Below are 14046 nucleotides of genomic sequence, written 5' to 3'. Positions count from 1 at the left end.
ATGTTGGTAAATCATAATTCTGAACACATTTGCCAAGAGAAATAATTGTTGAAAAGTAGGTAAGTTTGCAAAATGGCCTACAATAATTTATAATAATCTGTCATCATTTCTATTTTCCTAGCTGAAATCCAGTAGGCTGGAAGCCATCTCCCCACCTCCCATCTCTTCCCACATCAGATTCCACCAAGAGAAATTCTCCCTCTGGGAATTTGTTGCCACCACCACCTTGCAGCACAGAAAACTCTGGCTCCCTAGTTCTCATGGAGGTGAGGCCGAAGTAGAATCATCTGCTATCAAGAGCTGTCATCCAAATGGAGTTCTGCCATGGCAGCTTTACAGATGAGGGAGAAATTCGTAAGTCAGACATTGAATTTCAGAGGCTGCTTGTACTCTGATTCAGCAGCATTCTTGTGATGGGAAACTGCCGCACAGAGAATTAAGGTGCTCACTGTGAAATAACAGAAACCTCATCATGTCCAGTGGGTACAATGGATCATCTGTAGTGCACGCACACAGCAGGCCACATACAGCAGGAGCTCAAGGGCCAAAAGGCGTGGGGACGGAAGGCGGGAGAAGAAAAAATTCAAACCCACACAATCTGCTGGGGTCTGCAAGAGCACAGTAAAAAAGCACCTCTCCTTACCCTAGTCCTCTTAAAATACCCTATCTGATGAGATCTTCCCCTTCCTTTAAGAGTCAAACAAAATGCTGCCATCTTTGAGAGGCTTTCCTTGAAAACCCTAAACAGGGTTGGCAGTTTCCATCTGTGTTCCATTAGCACCCTGTATTAATTATTACAGGGCTTATTAAATCGCTACAGGTTATTTACATTTGTTTCCCCAGTAGATACCTCCTCAAGTAATGGAATATTTTATTCATCTTTGTATTACCAGTACTTCGGACGGTGCTTGGCACATGCAAGAGTCCAATAAATATTGGTTAACGAATGACTGTATGGATTTCTTCAAATGTTGAAGGAAACAGAAAAAGTAAAAATCAAATGAACAGCTCCCAAACGAATTAACTTGCCAGTCTTGCTACTAAGAAAATGGGATTTAAGCATGAAACCTCAAAGTGGCCTTACCAGTAGATCTGAAGGCACTGAATATCTAAGGTAGATAAATTCAAGTGTGTCCCTTTCCATCACATTTTTAAAAAGTCATAAGGAATACTCTTTCCTGGGCATGCAAAATCCTCAGTAATGGGTACGTATGTTGTATTTGGCATTTCTGACGTCTAAAGAAATATTTAAGTCAGAGTGAACATATATGCAGGGTTCAGCAATATTCAGAAGAAAAACTATCAGATTCCTTCAGGGGAAATAAAGGGTTCCACCACGTTCTGATCATAATTAAGGAAATAAAACTGAATTAAAGCCCCAATGCAGACTGAATCAGAAGGGTCCTTTGTGCTAGCCACCAAATGAATGGTTCACTGGAGTGGGAACAAGCACAGTCCATAAATCCCAACATCTTAAGAGATAAAGATAATGGAATGCTACAGCAATATAAGACAGGTAAAATAGCTGGTATGTCTTTGGAAGTTGACCTAACTTCTTTCAGGCAGTTGGTGAGAACCTACATTAAAGCATGAGAGTAAGAAACAAAGAAGGGAATCACTGCCTAAAGTAAAATTTGTTTTAGTGGCTGTCTACCTAATCTTGCAAAAGTATTACACTTTATATTCATAATTTATTCCCTCAAATCATAACACTAGAAAAGACCTTAAAAATTATCAACTCAAGCCCTCTAATCTTACAAATAAGGAAATCAAGGTTTACAAAGGGCAAGTGACTTGCCCAAGGTCATACTGGTAATCAGATGCGGAGTCTGAACTCAAACTCCGTCTTTGTCTCCCCAACTTAAGAGTTTCTTCTACCAGAAGACCTTTGGTTCCCCCTCCACACACATACATATATGTGTATATATGTGTGTATGTATAGATACACCAACGTATCTACATAAACACTTGTTGCACTCAAAAAAACCAAGGCTGTTCAGAAATGTTTTGAAAAAGTATACCAATTAATTGAGTTAATTGAAAAGACTACTCCTCTGATAGGTAAGACATTCATGTTTTCCGAATGACCCACGAAAACACCAAATCTCCACGTCTAGGTTTATATTTACCTTAATATATTAGCTTTATGAGGCATAATGGTTAAGAGCATGTGCTCTAGAATAAGAGGACCTTTTGTAATCCCCTAATTGCAGCTCTGACATTTAATTAGTCATATAAGCATAGACAATTTTATCTAACCTTTCTAACAGCTTAACCTTTCTAACAGTTTCCTCACCTGTAAAACTGAAAAACAGAACTGACTTGATATGGTACTTTGTAAGGATTAAATAGATGATGAATGTAAAAGGGCTTTGCCCAGGACCTAGTAATACTCATTAATTTAGCTATTATCATTATTACTGCCTCCTAATTTTTGGGTTGCCTACAAAAGTGCCCCAACAAAAGTTTTCTGTATATTTCTCTCTCTCACAAACGCACACATATAATCCCAATTATATATAATCTGTTCTTTTGAACACAGAGTACAGCAAATTAAGAACCCTGTTCAAGAAAACTGCTTTTGCTTTTCTTTTTTGGAGATCAAACTCTTACCTCAAATTGATTTTTAAATGCTAGAAATGTCCAGTCCCTGTAATGAGAGTTTAGAATTTAAAAACACAAACTGTCTTGTCTTCTCACACTTTTCCATTCTTTCGAACAAAATGAGTTTGGTTGCCTAAATTGTACAAAGAGGAAATGCAACTGACTCAGAAAGAAAATGAATCTCCCTGCTTCCTACTGAGTACCCTTTTGGTGTTCAGACACAAAGGACACTATCTCATTTATGGTGACAGTGAGAACAAATTATTTCCAAGATTTATTGTGCATTTATGCTTTAACTCTATTAGAATCTGAAATTAACACAATTACAAAAGGCCCTTTTTCCATATATATAATCATGCTTCAAATAAAGTATTTCCTCCTTCCCCACATTCCTTAAAATGCTGAGTTTATCTTAAGTGTGGTATACTAGCAGGATAGTATTAATAATTCTTTGAGTCAAAGGAATGACCTTATGAGCTGTTTTATTTCCTAAAACTTAATAATTTAAGAAGCTAACACCTCCAGTCTGAATTCTTTTACTACGTGCTCATATTCTGTGATGCTTGCTGGAAGACTGAAAAGATACATTTATGTGCGTTCGTTCTAATAGACAAATAGGTCTAAACAAAACCCACTTCATTGTACATCTCAGGATTCTCTTTGAAGGTGTTATTGTCTGCGTTCCTAGAGTACTCTGAAATTTCAGTTACAGAATGTATAATTTAATTTGAAAGTAAATCAATACTAGAAACAAATTATTTCGTCATCATCTTTTTACAAAAGATTAAACAGCCACAAATTTTATTTTACCAGGACTAAAATGCATTAAATTACATTTCACTGACATAAGATCAAAAGAACCTCATAAATACAATGCTATATTTCACTCGAGTGATGAGGCTGTGAGAAGCCAAACCAAAAACATTCCCTCTGGAAAACAAAAACTGTCTTAAGTAATTTTAAAACTCTCTTGACATTTGATCCTTTTTAAATTTTTTCGAAGTTCATCCTATAAACAAAATCATTAAAGGCTGCTGGAAAACAAGCCCCAAAATTATAAAGTTTTTTTTTCCCCAAAATGCAATGGTAATTTTCAGCTATCACAAATGACTAAGAAATGTTTACGTGCTGTACATTTAGCTATTTTTAAATTGTATTAATTCTTCTAAAATTATTTAGTCTAAATTAAAACCTAACTATGAGATATAAAATGTAGTTAAAAGTACCTCCTGCCACTAAACAATACCATAGTTTTTAAATAAAATATAAAACCAAAGTTAATAAATTTATATATTTTATTAGCTTAAATCAGTAATTAATGGAAATAGAACTGGCTTCTCTCAGAGAGATTAAAAATAATTTAGAGTCACCAGAATTTTACAAAGCAGATGACAGACTGGTCAAATGTACTACTATGTGTAATCTCATGGCATTGGGAATTTTCTGAATATGCCCCAAATTACATAATATTGGGGGAAAGAGAAATGGTTTAAGGCTTTTGAAAAATATTATATGAGAAAGATAATTTTTAAAGTATATTATTAAACAATACTTCGATGAAAAATATAAGCAGAGTCAACAGTAGGTAGGTATCTCCAGATGCAGATTTCTCAAATGTCACCAGATTATCCATTCCACTAAGAAGTACTTTTAAATACATGCAGCACATCAGAGTATCAAGTTTTCAAATCCCTATCTTTTGCAGATATCTGTACTGCTTTAACTGCTCATATAAGCACTGAAATGCACATACCAAATTAATTAGAATCACCATCTTCCTTTAAGAGTCCCTTTTAAGTTATTTGAGAAAGATACCTCAGTCAATCTAAGAAAATCTAAGAAAAAAATACACTTCCTTTTCCAATATCCAGAATATTAAAGTATTTATAAATATGGCTCCCCCAACTTACTTCAGCTTTATGAACGGTTTCTTTTTTTTAGTGCTAATATAGTTCTGAACAAACCCTCTTACCTAATTCGGAGGGGGGGGGGTAGGAAAGCAATTCTTTTAAATGTTAAAACAGCAGCTATCAAATTAACATTGATATTCGAGTAATGCTACTTTGTTTATACTGATATCTAAAGATTATATAATAAACTCTGACATGATTTCTCCCGCAATTTTCTATAGTGTCAAAGGCAACAGACAACATCAACATAACGTTTGTACAAGAGGAAGGAGTTAATAAAATATATTTTCCCCTCAACTAAGAATTGCCTTCTCTTTTGTCAATATTACACGACATTCATCTACTGACAAAGGAAAAATGAACACTTCACTTGCCTGTTTAAGAAACTAAATTGGGAGCATTACCAGCCGTAGACTTAATTGAGTTATTCGTAGGGGAAAATATTTAAAGCAAAGAGACGATTTACAGCTTATTGCCAACAGCTAAATTTTGGGGGAACAGGCCTGAACACGATAGCCCCTATTAGTCCCTTGCCTTTTTCCCCACCACCCACCCTGCACCAAACCCCCATTGTTCTATGTAAAACTCACAGGTTAATGGTATCTAAATAACAATTGCTACATTGAGGTTACAGACGATCCCTATGAAGAACTCTTCAGCATCACATTTACTTGCTGCTTTCTTTCTCCCAAATAAAACCCAAATTTGGTAATAAATCAATCACAAACTGGTGGAGGAAAGGATCACAGCTTCCCTTCCAGACTGATGGATGTCACTCCAGAGGCGGGCGAGGAAATCCCCCCGAAGGTTACCAGAATAAATGGACCCCTCCCCCCGAAAACCATTTAAACTGACGTTTTACTACGATTTTTTTTTTTCAATCTAGAACCGAAACCCTTGAAAAGTATACAGCCCACGGAGTAGCAGCTCTTTTTCCCTATTAGCCACCGAAGTAGAATACACAGGCAGGATTTCGTGTGGGCTTGGATCCCTAGTACACCACTTCCTCCCCAAACCCGGCTGGCAGGGCCAGATTCGGGTGTCAAGGAAGTGGGAGACCGGCGCGCCGGCGCCCCACTCCCCCTCCGGGCTACCTGCCTCGGCCTGCGGGAGCGCCGCCCAGCGCGGACACCGGCACAGACACAAACACTCACCCATCTTTCCTCTTGGCTTTGTAGACGTGACCATAAGTGCCTCGGCCAACTTTGCAGCCCTCGTATTCAAACAGGTCCTCGACCCGCTCCCGCTCGCTGCTCAGCTTCACTTTAAAGTCATAGTCCATTGTCACAGCCTCCGGGGCCGGGGAGCTGGGTCGGGGGGCCGGGGGACAGGGGTGGGGACCGGGGAAGCACCGGCAGCCGCAGCCCCCGGGAACCCGCCCGCTCTACGCCCGGCGGCCGCAGCACCAGCCCGACTGATGCGGCAAGAGCAGGAGGAGGCCCCGCAAGAGCGCGGGGGACATCCAGGGGGACGGCGGGGCAGAGGCCGGCCGAGGGGGTGGGGGGACGGGGAGGTTCCCCCGGGCGAAGGAGAGCAGAGGGACGACGGCTGGGGGTGGGGAGCGGCGTCTCTGCCCTTGTCCCCGCGGGCTCCCGGGGCGCCGGCTCTCCTGCTCTCTCCTGCCGCGCGTTCTGCTCCCGCTGCGGGGAGCGGCGGGGCGGCCGCGGCGGGCTCTCCTCCTCTTACACTCGCACTCACGCCTCACCCTCTCTCTCACACACGCTCACACTCACTCACTCACTCTCTCACCCATACACTCAAACAGAAAGGCAGCGCCGCACAACAGCCGGTACCTCCTCAGAGAGAGGAGGAGGGAGGGAACTCGCGGAACACGGCCACAGCTGTCGCAAAAACGTCGCGAAGTCTCGGGCTGCCTCCGGGCCTCCCTGCAGCCTGCTCCGCGGCGCCAGTCCGGCCCCGCCGGGGCCCGCACCTCGAGGATCCGGTGGAGGAAGCAGGGTAGCCACTGCCCGAAGCTGCCGCCAGAAGCACCACGTGGATTGTCCTGACGGCGGCCAGAGCCCCAGACTACATTGCCCAGAATGCACAGGCCACCGTCGTTGCCGCCCCTTCGACGACTCCACCCCACACAGTGGTAATACGGGAGCGTTGCATGATGGGATTAGTAGTCCAAGGAGAGATTAGTTTCAATCGCTTAGAGGGATTTTTTTTTTTTTTTTACCTTTTCCTTTTTCTTTTCTTTTCTTGTCTTTTTTTACAGCAATATCGCTAGAGTGTGATTTGGACCGTAAACTTAACCAGAGAAATTTATGTGCGAGGGAGGCTAGTTTGCAGTTGGAATCACAGTTTGCGCCGCTTCCGAACTCCAGATGTTAAAGGGCATTATCATTATCGAAAAAAGTCTATATATTTGTAAACAGCTCACAGACTTGGTGTATTCTTGTCGTTCACAATCTGATAAGGGCTGCACAACGATATGAACATATTGACCCACATTACAAACATCAATAAAAATGAATCAATGACCAGTGGCCATGCTACTCCTGAATAGTTTTACTATTGAGAAAGATGACTATCTAAATGCTTCCCATCCATTGAGAGGGGACATTATTTTGAGTGTGGCCTTCTGCACCTCTGTCTATAAGAACAGCACATTTGAGCCATGATTACAACAACGGATCTAGATTCATTGAAACTAATTTGTTGATAATTTTAAGGTAGGAAAGGTGCCAGCTGAAGGGGTCCCAGTATCTTGATAATAATCTCTCATTTTGTCTAATCCGTCTTATTTGGATGTGTGTCTTTAATTTTTTATTAATTGTAGGTTTGTATTTATTTTACATTTTCCAATTGCTACTATTTCCACTAAAGCTCCCCACTCCCCAAAGGACATATAATCTCTCCCACTTTCAAACCCCCATAACCCTTTTTTTTTCTTGCCTTTCTTGTGGTAGTCATCAAATTATGTTTTATTTTTCTTTTGCTAGATTATAAATGCCTATAGGAAATCATATTTGCATCTTCCATAATACCTAGTAATATGCTTTGAGTATGGTGCACAGTAAACATTTGTTGAATTAATGAGTAACCATATTTATGTTAAAAATATCCATGTACAAGGACACCTGGGTGTCTCAGTCAGTTGAGCATCTGGCTTCCGCTCAGGTCATGATCTCACGTCTGTGGATTTGAGCCCCGCATTGGGCTCTATGCTGACAACTCAGAGCATGAAGGCTCCTTTGGATTCTGTGTCTCCCTCTATATCTGCCCTTCCTCTGCTCATGCTCTGTCTCTCTCTGTCTCTCAATAAATAAATTAATTAATTAATTAATTAAAACATTTTTTTAAGTTTAAAAAAATCCATGTACAGATAGATGATGGCAATGATACCATTTGAAAAATCCTCAGAGGGTCTCTTCTCTTATATAAATTTCTTTGGATAAAATTGTGACTTCACCACTGGTTAAATTGAAGTTGTTTTTACCTAGCGCATTAAATATTATTTAATGTTTAAGTACACTGACTGGTTAGGTGAGCCTAGGTTTGAATCCTGCTCAGCTGTTTATTACTGGTGTGCCCTTGAACCATCAGTTTCTCTCTTTGTGAAATGGAGCTCTAAAAGGCCCTAACTTAGAGGAGGTTACATGTTCTATTCAGTGATATATAGTGGGTGATTCTCTAGCAGGACTGTTCCTTTGCAGAGTTAAAGAACTCAATGTTTTTCCCAGATACGGATTTAGAATAGACTCTTCTAGAAAAATAGATTTGTATTGCTTGAGGGATGTGACTTTTTGTTCAGGTAGTTACTCATAGATCTTGACAAATCAAACCGCCACAGTGGAGGAAGCATAGGATTGGACTTGGCTCTGTACTGTGGGTGCCCCCACCCTGCCTCACTTGCATATGACTGTCCAAACACTGACGGTCCCAGACTTCTTAAAATGTACTTGTGACTACTGTTTTGACTCGATCCACCCTATGGCTGAAGGTATGAATTCTCCCTGAAGAGACCGAATTTTTCTTTTTTTTTTTTTTTTTAATTTTTTTTTTCAACGTTTTTTATTTATTTTTGGGACAGAGAGAGACAGAGCATGAACGGGGAGGGGCAGAGAGAGAGGGAGACACAGAATCGGAAACAGGCTCCAGGCTCCGAGCCATCAGCCCAGAGCCTGATGTGGGGCTCGAACTCACGGACCGCGAGATCGTGACCTGGCTGAAGTCGGACGCTTAACCAACTGCGCCACCCAGGCGCCCCGAGACCGAATTTTTCTAAATAAAAATTGTACAGTTTTAAGAGGTACAACAGGATGTGTGTGTGTGTGTGTGTGTGTGTGTGTGTACATGACTAGTGAAATGATTACTATAGTCAAGCTAACTGACAGTATTCTTACTATCAGTAATGCTGGGATAGGAAAGGAAGCTAGGTTTGGACCAGGGCAGAGAAAGGCCTGCTTCTCTCTGCAAAGCTAGGGTGAAAGTTGGGGGTCCAAACTCCAGGTTGGAAGAATGTGGTGGTTTGAGGTAAGCAGACCCCTGAACACGGCATCAGGATGGGGAGCTAAGGAAGAGATAGACATCAGTGCCTTTTGGGGAGAGCTTGGCTAATGTGTTAGGTGCAGTAATATCTAATATCCAAGTTTAGGTTTTTCTTTTCTGTGTGGTATTTCCCTTCTGTCATCACCAGGCTATCAGCCTGGCCTTACTTGTGTCCATGCTTGGAGACAATGGAAAGGGCAGCAGCCTGAGACTCAATTAGGAAAGACAGGAAGGGGCCAAAGCCACGAGCTAGGAAGAACCTGGCACGTGTTAGGATTCCAAAAACTTGAAGAATACACTCTGTTTTTAGAATGGATTTCCTGTGGATCAAAGGATGAGGGTTCATATTTGTTATTTAAATGAATTGAACATATCAAGAGCATGGAGCTGTCGTTTCCATTTGATTTTCAATTTCAGGTTATACTGATGCCACACGACCCTAGACTGTCACTGGAGATCATGATGTAGCAGAGTCTATGACCTTCATTGGTCCATGTTCCAAACAATGTGCAAATAATGCTCATGCTTTTCATAAATGTGGTTTTATTTACATCCTAAATTTAGCATCTCCAGTCTTAACATGCCTCCCAAACACCAGCCCCACATTTCAACTGCCTCCTGCTCAGCCTGAGGGGATATTCTGCTGCATCTCAAACTTAAAATTTCTGAAAATTATCATACTGTGCCCTGTACCTCCCAATTGCAGTGAATAGCAATGCCAGTAGACAGACATTCTGTTGTTTTACTGCCAATCCTAGGAGTTCAGGCCGTCATTAGCTGCACATTGTCCTTCATACTTGTGCCAAATATGCCTTTGTCTGGCCTGTTCTCAAAGGCTGGATGCTTCCTCATACCATCTCTGACCTTTGCAGCCCTACCCATCCTCCAAGGTGCAGCTTAAATGCCTAACTTAGTCATGAAACTTTTCCTGGTCCTTACACCTGAAAATGACCTTTTTTTTTTCTTTTTTAAACCATGAACTCCTCCTACCGTTGGCACCATTATACTTTATGTGTAACTTGTGTAGAAACATCCCAGCTACTTTGTATTTTAGTCATTTATGTACTTAAAAAAAATCTGTCCTTTTGGGGCGCCTGGGTGGCTCAGTCGGTTAAGTGTCCGACTTCAGCTCAGGTCATGATCTCAGTCTGTGAGTTTGAGCCCCGCCTCGGGCTCTGTGCTGACAGCTCAGCGCCTGGAGCCCGCTTCAGATTCTATGTCTCCCTCTCTCTGCCCCTCCCCTGCTCATGATCTGTCTCTCTCTGTCTCAAAAATAAATAAAAACATTAAAAAAAATAAAATAAAATAAAATAAAATAAAATAAAATAAAAGAGGTGAAGGGAAATTAAAAAAAAAAATCTGTCCTTTAATAAACACCTTAATGACTGAGTCTCTGACTTATTCATCACTGTATCTCCTAAAGTGCCCAGAACATAATTTGCATAATGGTATTTAATTGCAATGTGTTTTATTGGATTGATTTCTCTAAAGGTTCAAATGGACCTTAAGGTGTGTGGGGAGGGGGGTAGTCATTTGAAAACATTTAACATCTTGCCCCAGCCTTGCCTCTGAACATGTATTTTTTTTGTAGTGTGCAAAAGAATTTAGTGCTATATATGATATATCATGATGTATTAATGGAAACGCCCAAGTGTGTCTTTTCAGAATTGATCACTTCTTGTCTCTACAACTTTTAATTGTTTTCTCACTCAATATTAAAGTGTGCTTTAAACAGAAAATATCCAACCTTCCATTCTGCAGGTGGAATGTTCATCATCTGTATCATCAAAAGCACGTCTTAAATATCTACATTTGAGTAGTGTTAGACACAAGAAAGAACAAGTTAGATCAATCAACACTCTAGCCTTTTAACTTTTTTCAAAGAAAATATCAATGCGAAATTTCTCAATTAACTCTAAACACATCCAAAATATAATTTAAACCTTGGAAACAACCAGAACCAAAAGCACTTTCAAAAATAACGTTCTTTCTCCCCTTCATCATGTGAATGTCATTTGTTCTTATAGACTCATTTCCACATGACTGGAAACGTGACCACTCACAGTTGCTGAATTTTGTATCAGACGCCTGTCATGAGAGAAGAATTGACTGTGTTTCTCAACTCCAGTTCTAAAAATCACAGGAAAGGCTCTGGTCCAGCTCAGCTGGGGGGCCCGTCCTAGACCAATGAAGTGTTACGCTTAGGGGCAGTGTCATATAAGAATATGAGAGCTCCTTCATTCAGGGTGATGAAGAAGAAGCGAGTGGGCAGCTCACAGAAGGGAGAAAGTTCTAAGTACCAGGAAGGATATAAAACAAAGCAATGCGATGGAAAGTGAGCCCAGAGGAGAGTCCTTCGGATTGGGTGGATGGCCAAGGATTCTCTGAGATGATGCTTAAGGGAGACCTGAATGATGAGGAGAAAATCCTGCTAAGGTGAGAGATCAGGGTGGTCCAGGTGGATAGATGGTGTGCAGCAAGTGCAAAGGCTTTAAGCTGGGAAAGAAGTCGTGTGTGATAGAACTGTCAGGAGGAAGGGCAGGGGGCGTTGTGTGAGATGAAGGCAAAGAGGTAGGAAGGGACCAGATCATACAGGTCCTTGTAAGACCATAGAAAAGAGGCTTGGATTTTATTTTTAGGGCAAGAGAAAGCCATTGGAAAGTTGTAAGGAAGGGAGCGGCCAGATGTGATCTATACTTTAAAAGGAATATCCTGGCTAGTATGTTAACAACGGATACCAGGAGACGAGATTGAAGAACGGACAGACAGGGAGGCAGGGGACTTGCTGCTCTGTTGGATGGGAGGTAAGGAAACGCAAGGAATCAAGACGACTCCTGAAGATGATGCCAGTTACTGAGATGAGAAAGACTTTGAGAGGAACAAGTTTAGGCTAAAGCTAGATACAAGACCGGCTCAGATTCGAAGAGTCCACAAGTAGACTCAGTTCTCAGTAATGGGGAGAGCAAAATATTGTGGCCATGTCCTGCAGATATTTCATGGGTACATGTGACTGTGGATTTGGTAAAAGTTGAAGCTATTCCTTTTCAAATGGCTTTGGTTTTCTAGAGAAGGTACAAGAAAAGTTGGCCTCTGTGAGTGAGGGGACAGGCGTGGAAGGAGAAAGCAGTGGTATCCGTTCATGTCTGAAAAGGCTACGGGTTTAAAACAAGCTTTGGGCAGAATGAGAGAGAGAGCTGGCAGGATATCATCGCGGGACTTCTAGCCCATGTCGCGGGTCCCCTTGCAGGCACAGCCATGCATTTATATCAATATCCATCTGCCCTGTTGTGAGATTTTCATCACCAGCACTCAACAGCCCAGGTGGAGGCCTGGCAAAGACAGATGTTAGATTCATCCAGGGTTAGAGCCTCGCCAGCTGGGTTTAATGAAAAGATGAGGCGACAGAGGTTGGAATTATTGGCAATAGCGTAGTTAAAATGACAGACAATGACATTTAAGCTGGGGAAGGAGGAAAATGAGAACAGGATTTCCCCTTTTATAGCATAGCACTAGCGTGAAAATCTTTAACTTAATTTTTTGCAGGATAATTTAAAAAGTAAACACCCTCATTCCTTGCTTCTTTAATATGCAGGTATAGTAGCTAAAACAGACAGCTGAAGAAATAATATGAATACCAGGTTAAAAATGATTTCTTCTTTTCTTGGCTAACAGATTCCTATCACGGTTACTGGTAAGGGCATCCCAAACTGAAAATCTCTCCCATTTGTTGATGATGAATTCTGCTCTTGTGTTCTATTAAGTATTAAGGAAAATTTACCTCTTTACATTGGCAAACAGTATTATACCCTTGTCCTTTTTTCTTCTTTGGGACCCCTTTTCTCTTGGAATAAGCATATTACTTTCTGTTTTTTCAGTTCACAATACATTTTGCTACGCAACAGTATAGCAAGTAATCTATAGGAGCGCAGTTTCATTTTATGTTCAGTTTTTCAAGGCTTAAATTACTCTTCTGGCTTCTCCTTCCAATATGCTTCACCCTTTAGCTAGCTGGACTGTTACTCAGGCCCAATCACCGGAAGAGCCAAGTTTTTTCTGGCTGGTTCCTGTACAAACATGGATCTCCTGTGAACTGCATAGCTCCCTTTCTCACACACAAACGTGGTCGGGTCACCTCTGCCACCACTCGATACCTGATACCCAAGGCTATTTGTTTCCGTGCAACTTCACGCTCAGAACCTCTGGAACTTTTTCTCTCTGTTGGTAGCCCTTCCCCCTACCAGCCAAGGTCAAGTTCCATCAGGCATTGTCCTGCTTGCCCCCAAACTCTACATCCTGTTTAAATTTTAAAATGTTGTTTCATTTACATCATTCTCGTGCTCAAAAATCTTCAAGGACCCTGTGTGACCTTTCATTGCCTACAGCATAAAGTTCAAACTCTTTCATCTAATATTCCAGACTCTCTATTTACTTTTGCCTCACTTAGGAAAATGCTGGAAGGCAGCTTGCAATAGAAATGTTAGAATGAGATTAAAATCATTGGCTCCAAATAGCTAAAATTTCTACAATCTGAGCTCTTCCGTATCTCTAGTGTGGTTCCTAGTCAGTTCCTCCGAAGCTGCTTCCTAGCCAATTTAAAACAGTGGTTCTCAGCTCTGGGTGGCCATTGGAAATACCTGAGGAATCACCCCAGCAATTCCGACGTAATTGATCTGGGCTACCGCTGGGCATTGGGACTTTTAAAGCTCCCTGGTGATTCTAATGAGCATTTAGGGTTGAGAACTACCACATTAGAACAGTTTATTGATTCTTCCTAAAACATTCATCATTCCACTCTTTTCCCCAGCAACACCCCCCCCCCGCCTTCTTTTCTGTACTTGTCTAAACCCTACCCACTCTGTGAGATCCAACTCAGGTACTCCTGGCATCTTTCCTTCCTATGAGCCAATACACTCAGAGCAAGTACCTTGCCTACACTTACTTGGCATTTTGCATATATACATCTCTTACCTTTGTGTATTTATCCTGTGTCTTCAGAAGAATTCAAGGGCGTGAAAGGACAAGGACTGTTTTTTAT

The 14046-nt window shown here is 41.3% G+C and overlaps 1 protein-coding gene across 2 annotated transcripts in view; it reads right to left on the bottom strand.

Moving 5' to 3' along the window:
* Positions 1–6466, bottom strand: part of CDK8 (cyclin dependent kinase 8) — a 112248-nt gene extending 105782 nt beyond the window's left edge. Inside the window, exon 1 of one of the 2 annotated variants that reach the window (XM_049646756.1) lies at positions 5669–6466. In XM_049646756.1, the coding sequence (XP_049502713.1) occupies positions 5669–5796 (128 nt within the window). In that variant the 5' untranslated portion in view covers positions 5797–6466. The remainder of the gene's footprint in view (positions 1–5668) is intronic. The other variant, XM_049646755.1, reaches the window with a different exon arrangement.
* Positions 6467–14046: the final 7580 nt, after the last annotated feature.

The sequence above is a fragment of the Panthera uncia genome, assembly GCF_023721935.1.
Source record: "Panthera uncia isolate 11264 chromosome A1 unlocalized genomic scaffold, Puncia_PCG_1.0 HiC_scaffold_16, whole genome shotgun sequence".
In the NCBI taxonomy this organism is placed as follows: domain Eukaryota; kingdom Metazoa; phylum Chordata; class Mammalia; order Carnivora; family Felidae; genus Panthera; species Panthera uncia.
The sequence above is the reverse complement of the archived record's forward strand: the minus strand, read 5'-3'. Positions and strand labels throughout refer to the sequence as shown.